Source organism: Balaenoptera borealis, assembly GCF_965194805.1.
Source record: "Balaenoptera borealis genome assembly, chromosome: 3".
Lineage (NCBI taxonomy): Eukaryota > Metazoa > Chordata > Mammalia > Artiodactyla > Balaenopteridae > Balaenoptera > Balaenoptera borealis.
The window spans coordinates 148,591,158-148,608,281 of NC_138866.1; the positions used below are offsets into that span (position 1 = coordinate 148,591,158).

The following is a 17,124-nucleotide window of genomic DNA, read 5'->3' on the forward strand; positions in this document are numbered from 1 at the left end:
AAGTGTGAGGTAGCAAAGAAGTGCTGCTGAGCAGAGATGTTTCAGGGCTAGGGAGGTCTACAAAAGAGCTCCTTTTTATTGCCAAACTTTTCAGGGAAACTTGAGATGGATGGTTGGCCTTGGGCCTGCCTCCTTCTCATTCCTGGGTCTTCCGCAGCCTGGCTGCAGCACTCCCACAATGAGCTGGGCTACTGCCCTCTCTGAGAGGAGAGCAGAATTGTGGAGCAGGAGGTGATGTTAGAGCTTATTTCATCAAATCACGAATCACGATGCAAAAACCGAGACCCAGGGAGGTTAACTGACTTACACCCAAGATCTTGCACGCAGCACATGGTAAAGGTAGTCCTGTAGGTTGTAACCCCCATTTTCAAAACTGCACTCATTGTCTCTCCTCATGCTCTACTTTGTTCTCTGTGTGCCAGCTGACAACCAAAGGGAGATGTCCACTATAAAGGGAGATATGAAAATATTGATATGAAGGGAAGGGGGAAATGTAGGGCTAGAGAATTGGGAGCAATAGAGAAAGACTTGTTCTGAGAGATATTAAAATGCACTAAAAAGCTATAACAAGCACCTTTGTGTTACTGCTAGATCAGTAAACTAGAATGTAAAGTCTAGAAATAGACGTGCGTGTATTTAAGAATTAAGAACATAAGTATATGTGTTCAACATGGCAATTTAAATCCACACAGGAAAGGGTGGACTTTTCAATGAATAGAACTGTGACAACTTATTAACTGGAAAGAAAATTAAGTTATATCCCAATCTCACACCCAGTCCCAAAATAAATTTCAGTGTGCATAATGTTAAAAAGTGTGGCCACATAAGTACTAAAAATGTAAGTGAACATATGTATTTGGATAATGAAGTCTTTTTAAACTCAGCATGGTGTGAAAGCCAGATTTTATAAAGGAAGAGAATCAGATTAGACAACATAAAAATGTTAAGCTTGTCTCAGTAAGTATACCTTAAATAATGTTAAAAATTTAGACAAATAACAAACTGGGAAAAATACATTCTTAACATACAGGACAGATAGGTTAATATCCTGAATACGTAAAGAGCTTTGATGAATCAGTTTAAAAATGGAAACACCCAGTAGAAAAAATTTAAAAGGACATGTTGTGAACCAGCAGTTTGTAGGAGATATTAATGGCCAATAAACATGAAAAAATGTTCAGCTTCACTAGTAAGCAAAGAAATGAAAATGATATACCATTTTATATTTACCAGATCTGCAAAAATTAAAAAAGAGTGATAAAACCCAGTAGGGCTTCTCACAGATCCGTCTCCTCCAAGCTTGTTATATCAGAGGTGGGAACTTACTTCTCGTTGTTTTTTGGTTCTTGTTTTTTAAATAACAGCTTTATTGAGGTAATTCACTTGATTTTTATATGCCAAGAAAGAAGAGCTAATTTTTATTGTCTAAAGCTGCTTTGTCTTATTTAGCTAAACAGTTTAGTAATACCAGGAATACAGTAAAAGCATTATAATTATTGGTTTTATAAATGTAATCTCTGCACTTTATGAACAAGTAGACAGTTGCTTTCTCTTTTTCATCTTCTAAGGCATATACAAGAAAAAAACTGAAAGCATTCCCCAGTCATGGGGAATTTGTTTGACTAAATTATGGTATAATTTTACAATAGAATATTATATAGTTATTAAAAGTGATGATAAGGAACTAATTATTGATATGGAAAGATATTAATGTATATGGTTCAGTGGTACAAGCAGATGATAAAACTGTAGAGTATGATCCTGTTTTTATAAGTATACGTATTACATGTATATTTACACAAGAAATTGCCTAGAACACCAGCTGATATGCGTAGGTGTTGGGATTTCAGATGATTTAATCTCATTTATTTTTAAACAGATTTATCAAGATAAAATTGACAATCCATACAATTCACCTATTTAAAGTACACAATTCAATGGCTTTCAATGTATTCACAGAGTTGTGCAACCATTGCCACAATTTTAGAACATTTTCATTACCCCCAGCCCTAGATAACCACTAATCTAATTTCTCTGTATATATAGATTTGCCTCTTCTGGACATTTCATATAAATAGAATCATACAATATGTGGTCCTTTTAAATTAGCATAATGTTTTTCAAGGTTCATCCATATTTTGGCATGCATCAGGGCTTTATTCCTTTTTATATCTGCATAGTATTCCATTGTATGGATAGACCACATTTTATTCATCCATTCATCAGTTGATGGACTTTAGGGTTGTTTCCACCTGTGGGCTGTAAGTTTTTGTGTGGATGTATGTTTTCATTTCTGTAGGGTATCTACCTAGGAGTAAAATTGCTGGGCCATATCGTAACTCTATGTTTAACAGCCTGAGGAACTGCCAGACTGTTTTCCAAAGCAGCTAGCTGCACCATTTTACACTCCCACCAGCAGTGTATGAGGGTTCCTCACCAACACTTGTTTTTATCTCTATTTTTGATTGTAGATATTCTAGTGGGTATGATGTAGTATCTCATTTATTATTATTTTCTAATTTTTAAAAAATAAACCTTTGTTACCTGTGCAATTTAAAAATGTTTTCAAACAGTGAGGGCAAGGGAGAATGCTCACGATATAAGGCTAAGTGGAAGCAGGGAACAAAGCTCATGATCCCGATGATCCCAGTTTTGTGCAAAGAATTTGTTGAAAGAGATAGCTACAGATGATGGGCTGCCTCCTTTCTACCAGGCTTCGTGTGGGGTTCTTGACTCCATTTTCTCATTGAGTCCTCACAAGGACCCTTCAGATGGTGAGAAGGTAGAGACCCTGGGAGTGAGTCATGTCCCACAGCCAGCAAAGGGCTGTGATCTGACCCTGGGGTGTGTTCCACCTGGTCCACTTGTCCTTAGAATGAAGGAAAGGCACCAAATTGTGCATAGTCATGATCCCGAGTACTGAGGTTGCAGGAGGCGTTTATTTCTTCCTTATGCTTTTTAATATTTCCCCCTACTTTTTCTTGAGTTAGCATTAGTTACCTTTATAATCAAAGAACACATTTAAATAAGTTAATGTAATATTCCAAGATTGTATTACATTTTATAATATTTACATTAAGCAGTCCTTTTTCTTTTCTACCCATAAAGGGCTTGTAACTCAATGTTCACTGCATTAGAGAAAAGTCAAGAAGCAATTGAAATTACAAGTGAAGACCACATTGTACAGGTTTGTTGTTTTGGAAGTTTGTCCTTCTGAATTTCTGGTTTGTTTGCATTTTTAAGATTGAACCCCTTCAGTATGGTGTTGTTTTTTTTTTTCTCTCTTTGAAGTTCAAGGGACCAGTTTTTCCTTAGAGGATTATCCGAACAAAATCTATAAAATATATAATTTAAAATAAGTCCCCTATAGGTAAGAAAAGGTTCCAATAATTGCTTAATGTGCTAGAAAATATTCTTTAGAAATATGGCATTAGCATTTATTATTTCTCACTTTTTTGCATGTTTATTTACTTAGCAAGGAGGGACTTTTATCCAGAGGATTGTTTCTGCGGTGGAGTTGGGTAGAGAGAGACTGTTGCAGCAAGGAGAGGCTCTGCCCATAAGGGCTGCACACTCTCACCTTTCTTACTGTTTTTGAAGATAGTTTACACCTATAGAAATTTACTAGAAGCTACTCAAAACTTCAAAAATAAACTAGCAATTACTTCACAAATTATCCATTATTAGAAAAGTGGCTTCATATAAGTGACTGAAGATACCATGGCTTTCAGATAACAGCAAACAGGTAACATGTATTTTCATATAACAGCAAACAGGTAACATGTATTTTCATATAACAGCAAACAGGTAACATGTATTTTCATATAACAGCAAAAGAGGGAGTTGTGCCCGAGGAATGTTCCTTTTGTCTGAGAATGAGCCCCACTTTGATTTTAGTTCTGAGCACTCCAGTTCTTCACTTTAATCTAACTAGTGACTTTCTTGGTAAAGAGTTGATGATGTTAGCATTCAGGATGGTGCCCTGACAGGTGACATTGGCCAGTGGTTGAGGGCACAGGCTTGGTATCAGTCAGGCCTGGCTTCCAATCAGCCTCGGCCCCTTCCTAGCTGGGCATCTTTGGGCAGGTGACTTAATCTGTCTGAAGTTGCTGTCTTATCTGTACAAATGGGAATAATATTAACGCTAACAATGACTTACCTTTTGTAAGGATGTTCTGAGGATTAAATGAGTTACTGTGTGTGAAGTGCTTACTACAGTGCCTAGCAAGGAAAACAAACCTTAAACAGTATGATTATTGTTTTATCATCGTCATTATTTGTTCCTGTTAGCACATGCACAGCTTTCCCATACATTTTCTTCTAGTCTTACAGTCCTATTTGAAATTTAACCATAAAGCCTTGCATTTGTAAACACTTCCTAGTTCATAGCCTGCTTTCCAAACTCATTATTCATTTGCATCATATGAGAGAGGTGAAATAAGTGTTTCATTCCCATTAAACAGATGTGCAGACTGAGACTTGGAGGGGTTAAGTGACTTGTGGGAGTAGACCCTGGGTTTTCAGGCTCCCAGTCTGGTGCTTTCTTCCACTGTATCATAATCTCAACAGCCCTTTTGTAGCAGCCCTGGGTCTGTCTCCATGCAGCTTCTTTCCTCTGCTGGTGTTTAAGTGGAGTGGGCCTGCTGACCTCCCTGCAGCCTCAGGAGAACAAGGCAGCAAGCCCAGCCCGGTGTCATCGGAGCAGAGGCTTCTCCAGACTCCAAGGTTTTTCTGGGGTTGTGCTCTTGTGGCTTTAGAACCGTCGTAGTGAGCGCCAGGCTCCTGGGCTTTCTGGGGGAAAAATATGATGGTTTAGGTTGAACATCTTTGATTGTCCTCTTTTCAAAATTTCTTTTAATTCACATGATGTTTTTTCCTTTGTCTCCCCCCAGTATGCAAATCCAGCATTTGAAACAACAATGGGCTATGAGTCAGGTGAATTAATAGGGAAGGATTTAGCAGAAGTGCCTGTAAATGAAAAAAAGGCTGATTTGCTCGATACTATAAATTCATGCATCAGGATAGGCAAGGTAAGTAAGAGGTCACTACCCTTGTTACTCTCACATAACAAAGAGGGAAGGAAGGAGACCTAGCGCTCACTGAGCACTGCTAGAGCCAGGTGATCTCAGTCTCACTCTTCCCAGAAGCCTGGGGAAGTGTAGGTAGTGTTATCTCTGTTATGCCCATTTTGCAGATGAGGAAATTGAGGCCAAGAAAGTATATAAAACCTGACCAGCCAATAAGAGTAACTTTGACACTTAAAATCATTGTTGTCATTTTTGTAATAAGTAAATTGATCTTTCTAATAATTGATCTTCTAAGTGGTAGCTGTTGGCAAATGGTCCGGGTAAAGGATTGCCAGTGAGTTAACACATTCTCAGAACACATCAGAGCCCATCAGTTCTCTGAGCCTCGTTCATTCATTCAGCATTTTTTTGAATGCCAGGTGTGCTAGGTTCTGGTATACAAAGAAGGGCAAAACAAAAATCCCTTAGAGAACTCATTCCAGGGTGCAAAACATACAGATAAAAGTAGTCATTGCATTGTGATGTGAGAAGTTACAGCACCCTGGTGCTGAAGGGGTAGGCAAAGCAAGGCAGGCTCAGTCTGAAAGGTTATTTCTCTCTCTGAACTGTGGCTTCTGACAGCACCTCACTGTTACTAGGTTTTAAAATATGATGAGAAGGAAAAGGCTACTGCTTTCCATAGTCATTCTTAGGCTTTTCTGCTGGGCTCTTTTTAACTTTTAGAAGTTGGGACTATGAATCTGATTATTCAGAACATTTGAAAAATTGGTGACCTGCTCTCCTGCCGGCTATCTGGAGGCCCTGTGGAAGTGATGCCCTTTCCCTGTGGCATTTGGCCCGTGCCTATCCCTTAGCACACAAGGGCAGTCTGCCAGAGGGGGCAGAAGGGCTATGCAAAGCTTATACCCCCACTTGGCTTGGGCCCCTCGAAGACACCGTGAGTGGGCTGGTGTCCTTTGCTTTCCCGCGGCTCTGAGCACACGAGATGGCTTTGCAGTGAGAACAGGGAAAGAACAGGCCAGCGGTGGGGCCCGGTAATGCACTCGGGAATCACAAAAATGGGCACTGCTTGAATCCTATTTTGCCTTCAGCTTTTCTGTCGAGGATGATGATTTTCTTACTAGACAGAGTGGCAGGTCCTCTGGATAGAGAAACGAAGGCTGAGATGAATGAAGAGACAGACCCTTAGGTGTTTAGGCCCACCAGTGTTCCCTGCCTGGGCCGAGAGGGGCGTCCTCGGAAGGCAGCTCCAGAGCAGCAGCCATTCCAGACCCCCGCAGCCTTTGAGGGGCTTTACCATGGCCTCCCCAGTCCTGGCGGCTTGTTCCAGTGCTGCCACTGGGTCAGCCAGCAGTTCTGTTGTGAGGTTCAGCAGGGTGTGAAACAGAGATGGTGGCTCTCATGCTCCTGATCTGGCAGCTGCCCTTGCAGTGAGCAGAGCAAGTTGAGATGGGGGTGGGGGCACCCAGTGGATTAGCTGTAGGTCCTGGGATTCACCCAGATCCCTGTGAGCAGCGTCTTGCCTCCTGAGGTATGCCGTTGGGCACCAGGTGTAAAGGGCCTCAACAGCAGGACACCTGTTCTCTAAAATCTGTATTTGCTATGAGCAGAGAATACGAAAGGTTATCGTATTGTCAACCTCTATACTGCTTTATTTCAAAAAGAAACCAGGTGGGGATATATGTATATGTATAGCTGATTCACTTTGTTATACAGCAGAAACTAACACACCATTGTAAAGCAATTATACTCCAATAAAGATGTTTAAAAAAAAAAAGAAAAGGAACCAGGGCATTTGTTTTGCATGATTGCAAGTTCTTGGGGAGAGTGCAAAAGCTGCTGTTTGTCCTTTGTTGGTACCCTGCTGGTTCACGGGCAACACTGCAGCAGGACAGACCACTTAGCTGGGCAGTTTTTTGAGGAGAAAGATATATGGCCTTTCTAATCAAGTCTCCCTCGGGAGAAGAAGGGCTTGTTGAGAATCAGCCAGCCCTTGGCAAACAATGGTACCATGGTCAGTGGAGAGAGTTCAGACATGTGCTGGGAACCAAGATGGAGCCTTTGGAAGTGGTCAGATGACCGGGAGGGGCTTTGGAATGTCAGATTCTAGGTGTCCAACCAGTTGGATATTCTTGGGGGCAGAGGAGAAATTCTGATGATGTTCAAACAGAGAATACTGCGAACACCACTCTCTGTAAACCTCCCGTGCCTGCTGTTCTCAGCCAATGGTTCCCCTTTCAGGTAAAACGGATACTATTAGGCACCTTGATTTTCAGTCCCACACTCCTGCTTCCTTCCTCCCTTTATGTATCCTCTTGGCTCTCTCCTCCTATTTCTTCTTCCCCAGGTCTTCTCTGTCAGGGCCCTAGAACCCCTGGCCTCCTATCTTCTCAGATACCTGAGCCTTATATTGGCTCTTCTCTTTTAGAAATTTTGCATTTTTCCCCCTCAGAAACTGTCTTGCAGGTGCTGAAGGAATGTTGGCTGCTCGGCTGGCTGCCTCTGATAATGACGTACAGTCGCAGAGCCCTTTAGCTCTTCACACCTTTTACCTTCCCCAGCTCCTGGGAAGCCAGGAGCTTTCCTCCCTCGCTGCCTCCCCTCTTCTCCCACTTTTCCCCCATCTCTTTCCTCCCAGGTTTACCAGGGCTCTTTGTCCCCTGCTGGTTCCTCAGAAAGCTCCCTTTGTTGTTGAGCATCTTTCCTGCTCTGCATAGATGTCTCCCCCCTTCCCAGTTTTAGCCCCAGTGTCTTCCAAGGTCTGTTTCAACATCCTGCTGTCATTTTGGTATCACCTTGTATAACGGTGATTTTCTCTCATCCCCCATTAACAAAAAACCCGATCCCTCTCCACCTCTGCTGTCTACTGCTCGTTGACTGTCCACACAGTTGACTGGACTTTGATTCCTGGAATGGTTTTGGTTTCTCCCTACCCTTTAGTCCCCTCCATCAAATCCATCACCAAGGCTTGATGTCTGTTAAAGCCCTGACTTTGAGGGTCCACTGCCTGGGCCTGACCGTGTTCGGGGCCCTCTTCCCACACCCTGAGACTGTGGTGGCTGAATGCAGTTAGGCCTCCCTGTCCCAGGACCCTCCACTTCTGGCCAGTCCACCCTACGCTACTGGAGATTTGTCTCACCAGATCACCACTTTGATCATGTCACTCCCTCTGTGTAGAGCTCAAGTCCCTTATCCCGGGTGCCAGGATTCTGTGATCTGACTTTGGCCTCACTTTTCCATTCAGTAAACAAAAGCCCCAAGTGTTCTTTGACTGTTTACCACCTGCCAGCACAGTGCTAGCCCCTGGGGTAGGACAGCTGCATGATGATGATTTAATTCTTAAGGCAGTGGGCACCCACCAAGAAGGAACTGTCTCAGTAGTCAGCGAAGTCCAGCTCGGTGCTGAGCTTATCCCGGAGTAGAAGGGAGGTGCACGCCTTAGTGTAGTTCTGAGAGGAGCTCAGCCTGAGAAAGACAGACAGACACCTGTGCGAAACCAAACAGGCCATTTACTGGACATTTGCCGTGTGTCAGGACGGCAAGAGTTTATGTGTGTTACCAGATTTAATCTTCATAACAGCATTCTAGGTAGGACTTTACTATTTTCAGGAACTGAAACTTCGATATTTGATGTATTTTTGATAAGAAATATGCGCTGTGTTAAGTGAATATTTTTTGCTTTCATTGTTGACTGGAAAACTTACAGGCAACTCTGTTATCTAAGCAAAGTCATTGCCTAAGTTGTCCTCCATTAGCCGGACTGTCCAGCTCTGGCTGACATGGCTTCTTACACCTTGACTTGGGATCTGGCAGCCACCCACTCTGTTCAGAAAGGATTGGAGGAGAAAATCCTGAATATGTGTTTTGAAGTGCTGATTGATTGACTGAATCGGTCTCCCATATTTTCCCTCTCTTTTTATATAACAGCTCTGTTGAGAGATAATTCACATGCCATACACTCCATCCATTTAAAGTATACAGTTCAGTGGTGGTTGGTATGTTCACAGAGTTTTGCAAATATCACCTCAGTCAGCTTCCCGTATTTCTCTTGATAGTGAGCTTCAGAAGTAACTCTTAGACGTGTCTGCTGAAGCCTTCTCTGGTGGCTGCATGGGGCTGTGGATGTGGAGGACAGGCTCCAGATTCCTGCCCAGGGATCCCTGTCTAGTCCTTGCCCAATTCGGGCACAGGCCACTCTCCCCTCAGAACTGTAGTGAGGAAGGCCCGCACCTCCCTTCTGCTCCAGGGCAAGTAAGCACCTAGCTGGGCTCTTGGGCTGTTTTTTAATTTAGTCCTTTCTTGGCGCCCATTGTTTTCAGAAGGACGTCAGGAAGCCTCAGTAACCATCCTTTGCTTCTGTCAGTGTCCTGGTTTCTCTTGGATCCACTTTCCCAGAGGAGTCTGAAGATGAGATTTTACCATTAGCATTTGCATGCAGGTCACCACGCCCCAAGCATAGATTTCAGAATTGACTTTGTGTAAGAGTAGGGACAGGAGACTTGAGCTAGGCTGCCATGGTGTTCCCCTTCCCACCTCGGTCAGCTTTAGTTCCTGTGGGACTCCGGAAGGTCTGGAAGGGCATGAAACACCCTAGGAGTTCAAGGTCCTACAGTGGGTTTTAGGGATTTTTCTAGCTTAAGAACCTTGGTGACTCTTGGAGAAATTCAGAACGTTTTAGGTGGTCACAAAACCCAGCTCCATCCCACGCTTCTCTCCACCACCCTCAGAGTAGGGGAGCCACCTGTAGCCCCTGTTTGCTCACTGTGGTCATAGCCTGGGCATACCTGCTCTCCCATTGCAGTTCCATTCTGAAATGGCAGCTCTGGCTTTTAAGGTCTCACTTGGTTATTCTGCCTGAGCCCAGTCCTGGCTGTTACCTCATTATTCCCACCCTACCTGCAGAGGGTACACAACACAGAGGGTGGCCCCTTCTCTGCCCCAGTCTGAGACTCTCCCCCTCCCAAATGCAGGGTCATAGGCCACACTTCTCCCTCCACCGCGGCAGGTAGGAGTTGTGAGAGGAGGAACCTGGACAAGAAAGGGTGCTCCTCATTCGTGGGCCCAGGGCCTCTCCCTGCCAGCAGAAAGCCACTGAAAACGTATGACCATTTAGACTGTGGTGACCTGGCTTTTGTTGTCAGTCTAGGAGGAGATGGACTTGGGAGGTTGAGAAAGAATTGTCAGATTACCCAAAATTGCCTTTGGGGTTGAGATGATTTTATTATCCTAATAGCTTTAGTGGCCATGGTAAAGGAGTGGAAACCTGAGGTGGAAAATGCTCTTGGGTTTATGTTTTGAACACAGTGTATAATGATGCCTACATTCCATTTATAGGAATGGCAAGGAATTTGCTCTGCCAAAGAGAAAAACGGAGATAATGTACAACAAAATGTGAAGATACTACCTGTCATTGGACAGGGAGGGTAAGTGGAAAAAACAAGTACTTCAATCAACATACCATGTTCGGCTTATTGCAAAATTTGCTTTGAATACTTAAGTAAGTTGAGAACTGCATGCAGAAATTTATAAGAAAGACTTGTAACAAGGTCAGGTACCATCAAAGAATGGCCTTCCAGGGTGGCTTCCTCATGGTCACAGCCTGACCCTCCAGCTGGTGACCCAGAGCCGCCAGACTCCGACAGTCTTACGCTGTGTGAGCACATAAAAGACTAAAGTATTTAAACCTGAATGCCACTTTACTGAGCTGTGTGCTAAGAACACTCACTGGTGGACTCCCTATGTTTAAAAGATTTTTAGATATCTAATTTGATAGCCTATATGTTATTTCTGCACAGAACTATCAAATTAGATAAAAGTATTTTAAATACTCTCATTTATGGAAACGCATATGAAACAGATGTGACCACAGATTGGAAGGCAGTGTGTATCAGGAGCCTAAAAATGTCATATGGTTTGTCTCAGAATCTATCTTAAATAATACGAACAGTGGAAAATTATGAATGTGAATTGTAGAATATACCCAACGATAAAATACGCAACCATTAGAAATGATGATCACAGAAAATTAAATTATAGGGGAAAATGTTTCTGATAAATGCAAAAGTCAAAATGTAAAATCATACCTAGTGTATGCTCTCAGTCATGAAAATGAAAGAAGGACAAAAAGACCAGGAGGAGGTGTAGCGATGATGGTTGTAACAACTGCCGCTGTCCGTGAGCCCTTCCCTCCCTGGGCAGGCTCTCAGTGCCTGGTAGATGTCACTTCATTTCATCCTGGCCACAGCCCCGTGATGTCGGCACTGTGACCATCTCTGTTTGACAGATGAGGAACCTGAGACTTAGAGAGGTGAGGCTTGGCCCAGAGTCCGGCCGCCAGCCGCCAGCGCTCAGCGGAGCCGGGCTGCAGGCCTCTGCGTTGACCGCGTGGCTCACGTGCTTGGTCACCAGGCTCTGCTGCCAGCTGGCGATTGCCTCAGGGAGACGGCTCTGTGTGGGCTCTCTGTTCTGATTCTTTGCCTTTTTATGGCCTTTCCAAATTTGGGGGAGATAACTGTAGGGATTGGATTATCAAGGGGAAAAGCTGAAAAATCGAAGGAACAAAAAATAAGTGAGGAGAGTCAGCATCTTCTGAGATAAGCCCCGGTTGCTTTGTTCTAGACTCGCACATTCGGCCCCAGTGTGGCCTGTGGCTGTTTCCATGAATGACTGTGAGCAGACTGTTTGTTGAAACTTGAAGAAGAGCATCAATATAAAGGGTTGTGAAAATGAAAACATGTTAAGGAATTAAAGGCTTTGGGTTGGTTCACATGTAGTACATTTTTAAAACCTAGGTATTTTTTATTGTGTGTTGTGATGACTCAGAAGGATTTTGTTGTTTTTACTGAAGAGTCAACTTCTCTTCTACAGAGACACCAGAGAATGCTTGTAGACTCTTGTTTGTTTATTGGTGGCCTTGGCCACACACAATAGAACTGCTCTCCTCCAAGCATTGTATGTATTGTGAAAGAGAGATGCTCCTTTCATAATGAAAAATTAGGTAGATATCCACCAGAATAGAGAGCCAGGAGAGAAATAATACATTGTTTTCTACTTGCAGAAAAATTAGACACTATGTGTCCATTGTCAGAGCGTGCAATGGCAACAATAAGGTATGTAAGGAGAGCCCTTGGGACCCCAGGGACCCAGCAAGATTTCCCTTACTGTATAACTAGGCACTCAGAACTAATGGCTTCTAAAATTCATTTTTAGGCTACGAAAATAGCTGAATGTGTTCAGTCTGACACTCATACAGGTATGGTGCCCCATATTCATTCTTAGGGTTCACTGAGCTTTTGAAAAAATAAAAAAATAAAAACAGGCCCTGCCTCTGACGAGCTTGTCTGTTGTGTAGGTGGGACTGTATTTTCCTAGCACCATGGCAGCATTTCTCTCCCTGACTCCCAGGCTGGTTTATGAGTCAAAGGACCCGAGCACAGGTGGGCGATCTGACAGATGTCCTGGGGTGGGTCTCAGCCTGTGGGGAGAGAACTGGTCACCTCCAATGCATGAACTTATGTGAAGATGTGTTGAGTGGAGTGTGGTTTGTTGGCATGATCTGTGCTCGAAGAGGCAACTGTGTTGGTATCAGACTACAGTGCTTTAGCAGGGATGCTTTCACCACCAGCCTACGGGGAGGTAGGTGGACCCCATCAGACCCGCCTCACGTCGTATCCGTCTCGTGAGGACTTGATGTGCTTTGGACACCATCCGCTCACCCCATGTCTATGTGACTGCAAGTGTTTTTCCCTGGCCTGGAATCACCTGTTTCCTTCCAGCATATGTCATGGCTTCAGCAAGCCTCTTTCCTACTCTGGCCCTTACCTGTGATGGTGCAGGTCCTCTCCGGCTCCATGCCAGAGGCTCTCCATCCAGCCTGTGTGGACGCTTTACAGCACTCTGCCATGCCCAGGCAGTGCTCTGGTTGCCCAGTTAGTCTGTAAGAGCCTCCAAGGAGAAGACTTTGTCTTCCATTCCTTAAGCTGTTGATGATGTGCTTTCAGCAGTACCGGAACAGTTCACTCATTCATTCTAGGAATGTTTCCCACATGTTTTTCTGAGTGTTTATTGTGTACAAGGCACTGCGCTGAGTGCTTAACTTACGGTGTACTTAGTTGAAGCCTTGCAATGACCCAGAGGGGTAGACGCTTAATAGATGAAGTTCCCTTTTTACAGATAAGGAAACTGAAAGGCTACATAACTTGCCCAGGGATATCCATCTAGGAAGTGGTAGAGTTGGCACTCAAATCCAGATGGCCAACTCCAGAAGCTTTGAAGCACATGCTGGAACAGTTCTTGTGGGCGCCCCAAGAGTAATCAGGCTTTAACCTGAAAAGAGGAGAGATATATTGACACCAAGGGACACATAGCAAGTGATAAGAAGTGATCATTAGTGGGTGAGAAAGGCAGAGGAAGAAGGGGAAGTTCCAGACAGGGAGAGGTGGATTTGAGTAAGAAGATGGGTGTGAGAGGAAAAGCATTCCAGAAATACAGTTACTGAACAGGGAAAGTACAGAGTGTGTTCTAGAAAGAGCAAGAGCAGGGTTAAAATTCTGACTGGTATAAAAAAGGTCAGTGTGGAAAGGAGTTGGGATCGTGAAGGATCCTTAGATGCTAGGTGGGAAATTAGGATTTTCATCGGTAGGCAGTGGGAGTTTGAGGATTTTTGAGCAAGGGAATAGTATAATGACACCTGAGCTCTAAGAAGCTTTTAGAGCCGGTATGTAACAGATTACATGGAAGGAGGGACCAGAGACGAGAATACCAGCATTGCCATCGTGTAGAGGAGAGAAAACAGGCCAGGGCATAATTCATCCAAAACAGTGCACGGGCACCACGTGCCAGGCCAAGTGACTGTCTCTGCTTGGCAAAGCCTGCTTTCTGTGCTTCTTAGTAGGGGAATGGGTAGCACAGGGGAGGAGGAGGGGTTCCGGAAGGGCCTTGCCAGAAACGTGCCAGGTTCCAGGTTGGGTGGTGCGGAGCAGGGCTTCAGCGTATTTTACAGGTGTTCTCGTGTGCTGCCAGGGCGGGGGCTGGGCAGACCTGAAAGGAGTGTTACTCTGGACCTGGAGAAAGTGAGCTTTCTCAGGCGCAGGAGGGAGCTCCCCTCCCCCCCCCCCCCGCCCCGTGTGCAAGGCCGCAGGGAGCCCGCGGTTGGGCAGCGGCTGGAGGCTTGGCAGTGTGGAGTCCGTGAGACCCCGAGGCGGGGGGAGGGGGCGTCCCGGTGCAGAGCAGGCCCTCCTCAAAGGCTTGGACGGTTGAGAGTGTCCGAGAAAGTTCTCTGAAAGTCTGTTCCCAGCAGAGTGACTTAGGGGCAAGTCATGCAAGAAACCTGGTTCTCAGCTTCCTTGTACCCGAAACGGAGCTCCTCCCGGGGGACCACGGCGTTGGTGTTGGGATGGAGGCTGCCCGTTCGCGGGGCTGCAGGATGGTTCCTGCTCCTCACGGCTTCTCCAGGGTCTCCTGGATTTGCCCAGCAGGCCAAGGAAACCCTGCTAACCTTCCTCTCCTAAAAAGATGGGCAGGGCGGAAGGATCGCATTTTCTGGAACAGGAAGCTGAGCGCAGACACGTGAAGTCACGGGCGGTGCTGAGCCCGAGCCCGGCTCGGCGGCCGAGGCCTGTTGAGCGTTCCCTCCTGCGGCGCGCGGCTGCCTCAGGTCTCGGGTCAGTCGTGGGTGTGGAGCCCTCTCGAGGCAGGAAGGCCTGTGCGCAGGCTCCTTCAGGCTGCGGGCTGGTTGAGAGGTCAAGGTCACCCTGCCGCGAGCCCCTCGGCCCTCCCTGCAGGAGCCCCAGCCCGGCAGGTGGAGGCGCTTTAAGAACCAGCTGCAGAGCTCTGCAGGGACTCAGAGGAAGAGCAGCGGGCTGAACACGGCTGTCGGGAGCAGGAAGGTCGGGTGTTGCCATAGGGGAGTCACTTAAATGCTGAGTAGAAGTTCAAGCCTGCTTTGCCTCCCTCCACTCCTGCCACAGCCCTGGCCTTGGGACACATTGCTCCTTGCTTCCCTCCAGCCAGCTCTGCCCTGTCTGCGCAGGCAGCGTCCTCCTCCAGGAAGTGCCTTCCTCCTCTGCCGGCCTCCAGCTGCAAAACATGGCTCATCTCCTCCCTGCCCCCCTCCCAGAGGAGACCTGCCCCTTCCTCCTGGGGCTCCTTTTGCTCTCCAGCATCATGACTGTCACTCTTAGTTCACCCGCGTTTGTTCCCCTCCGGACTACCCCCTTTGAGGGCATGGACCCTACCATATTCATCTTCACACCCCTAGCGCCTGGCTTAGAGCCTGACACGTGGTAGGTGCCCAGTAAATGTTTGTTGAGTGGCAAAAAGGGAGAATTCTGAACGACGGAACAACAGGAAGTTCACGGCGCAGTCTTCTCAACCAGCTCTGTGGACACTGTGTCCACGAAGCTCAGAGGAAGGAGAGGCGCTGGGGCCTGTGTGTGGTTGAGAGGAGGTGCAGTTGGAAGGGGTGAGCATTTGGAGAGGGCGCTGGGTCATAGGTCGGAGGCAGAGGGAGCAGATGTCAAGGCTGTTCCTCAGACGGGGAAGCAGCTGTGCCGGCACAGGCCACGCGTGGTCGGAACAGCGAGAGGTGAAAGGCAGGCTGTTGCAGGCAGACTGTTCCTGTCCTTGACTGCCAGCAGGTTCCTCTTTATCTCTGAGGTGCTGAAGGGTTTTGAGCAAGGGAACCCTGGACTCAGAGTGGTTGTATTAGTGGTACTTTGATTTGTGCACAGGCATATGCAGATGGTTGGAGAAGCAGACGTGTGTCTGTTGAGCATCCATTACGTGCTGGCAGTGCCAGGCACCTAGGAAAGGGAGAAGAAGGTTATTTCTGCCCTCGTGTCATTCACAGCTGGTGAGGAAGTCAGTCAAGTCAGTAAAGCAGGCGGTTACCAGCAATGTTGGGGGTGAGGCATTAGGGGAGGATTTCCCAGAGGTGATGATACCTGAACCGCATCTTACCTTCATCTTCAAAGAGGATCGAGAGTTAACCAGGTGAAGGAGGCGTCGGAGGGGTGCGTTCCTAGATGGGGGGTTCCTAGGTGGGGGTAAGCAGTTTGCACCAAGGCAGAGAGGTTTGGGGGGTGATCTAGCACATCATAAATAGTTCGTGATGGCTGGAGAGAGGAAGTCCAGATACCACAAGACTCTGGGTGCCACACTGCGGAATTTAAGTCTGATCCTAAAAACAGTGATGAACCATTAAAATGTTTTAATTGGGAGAGTGATCTGATCAGATTTTTGTTTCAGAAGGATCACTTGGCTGCCTGTGGAGAATGGGTCGAAGGGGGCAAGGTTGGGGCTGGTAGGACCAATGAGGGAGGCTGTCATTATAATCCAGAGGAGGATGACAGGTGTCTGAGCCAGGACAGGGACAGAACAAGGGTAGATTAAAGAGGTATTTAGGGGGTCGAATCCATAGATTTATCTGACCACTTGAGGGCAAGGAACGAGGAGGAGTCACGGATGACTTGTCTCCAACTTAAGCAAAAAGGTAGATGCCGTTCAGCAACCTGGGATTTAGGAGAAAATACTGAGTTCATTTGGATAGTGAGCTCGTTTGAAGTTCCTGAGGGTGTCCAGATGGAGGTGACGAGTGGCCAGTTAAGATGTAAGTCTGGAGCTCAGGAGAAAGGCCTGGGATTAAGACAGCAACACAGGAATTAGGAAAAGCTGTAGAAAAGAATGAGGTCTCTTGAGGAGATTGCATTGTCTGAGAGGAAGGGCTAAGAGGACTGAACCTTTGGGAACACCAGGGGTGCTGAGGAAGAGAGAATGAATCATGATGGAAACTAGGAAGGAACATTAAGAGATGCAAGGAAAGCCAGCGTTGGACTTATGCAAACCAGGAGTCTCCAGGAAGCATGATCAGTTGTGTCTAGTACCACAAGTCAGGTAAGAACTGAATCGTGTCCTTCAGATATAGCAACGGGGAGGTCATCAGTGACCTTGACAAGGTCACTGCCAGTGCCCACATGGAAGAGAAGGTAGCAGATAGTAAGTGGAGAAGGTTCTGGATTGTGGGGAGGAGTACCAAGGGCCTGCCTTTGGATCCTGTTTGTGAGCAGGAATCCAGATGAGGAAGCCGGGAGAAGGCAGA

General features: G+C 46.1%; 1 protein-coding gene across 7 annotated transcripts in view; it reads left to right on the plus strand.

Moving 5' to 3' along the window:
* The window catches only part of PDE8A (phosphodiesterase 8A), a 147,460-nt gene that overhangs the window by 91,084 nt on the left and 39,252 nt on the right, over nt 1-17,124 (plus strand). For 5 of the 7 annotated variants that reach the window (XM_082388313.1, XM_082388310.1, XM_082388312.1 and 2 more), the window contains 5 exons: nt 3,109-3,187; nt 4,893-5,030; nt 10,362-10,450; nt 12,085-12,136; nt 12,237-12,279. In XM_082388313.1, the coding sequence (XP_082244439.1) occupies nt 3,109-3,187; nt 4,893-5,030; nt 10,362-10,450; nt 12,085-12,136; nt 12,237-12,279 (401 nt within the window). The remainder of the gene's footprint in view (nt 1-3,108; nt 3,188-4,892; nt 5,031-10,361; nt 10,451-12,084; nt 12,137-12,236; nt 12,280-17,124) is intronic. The other 2 variants (XM_082388314.1, XM_082388315.1) reach the window with 1 other exon arrangement.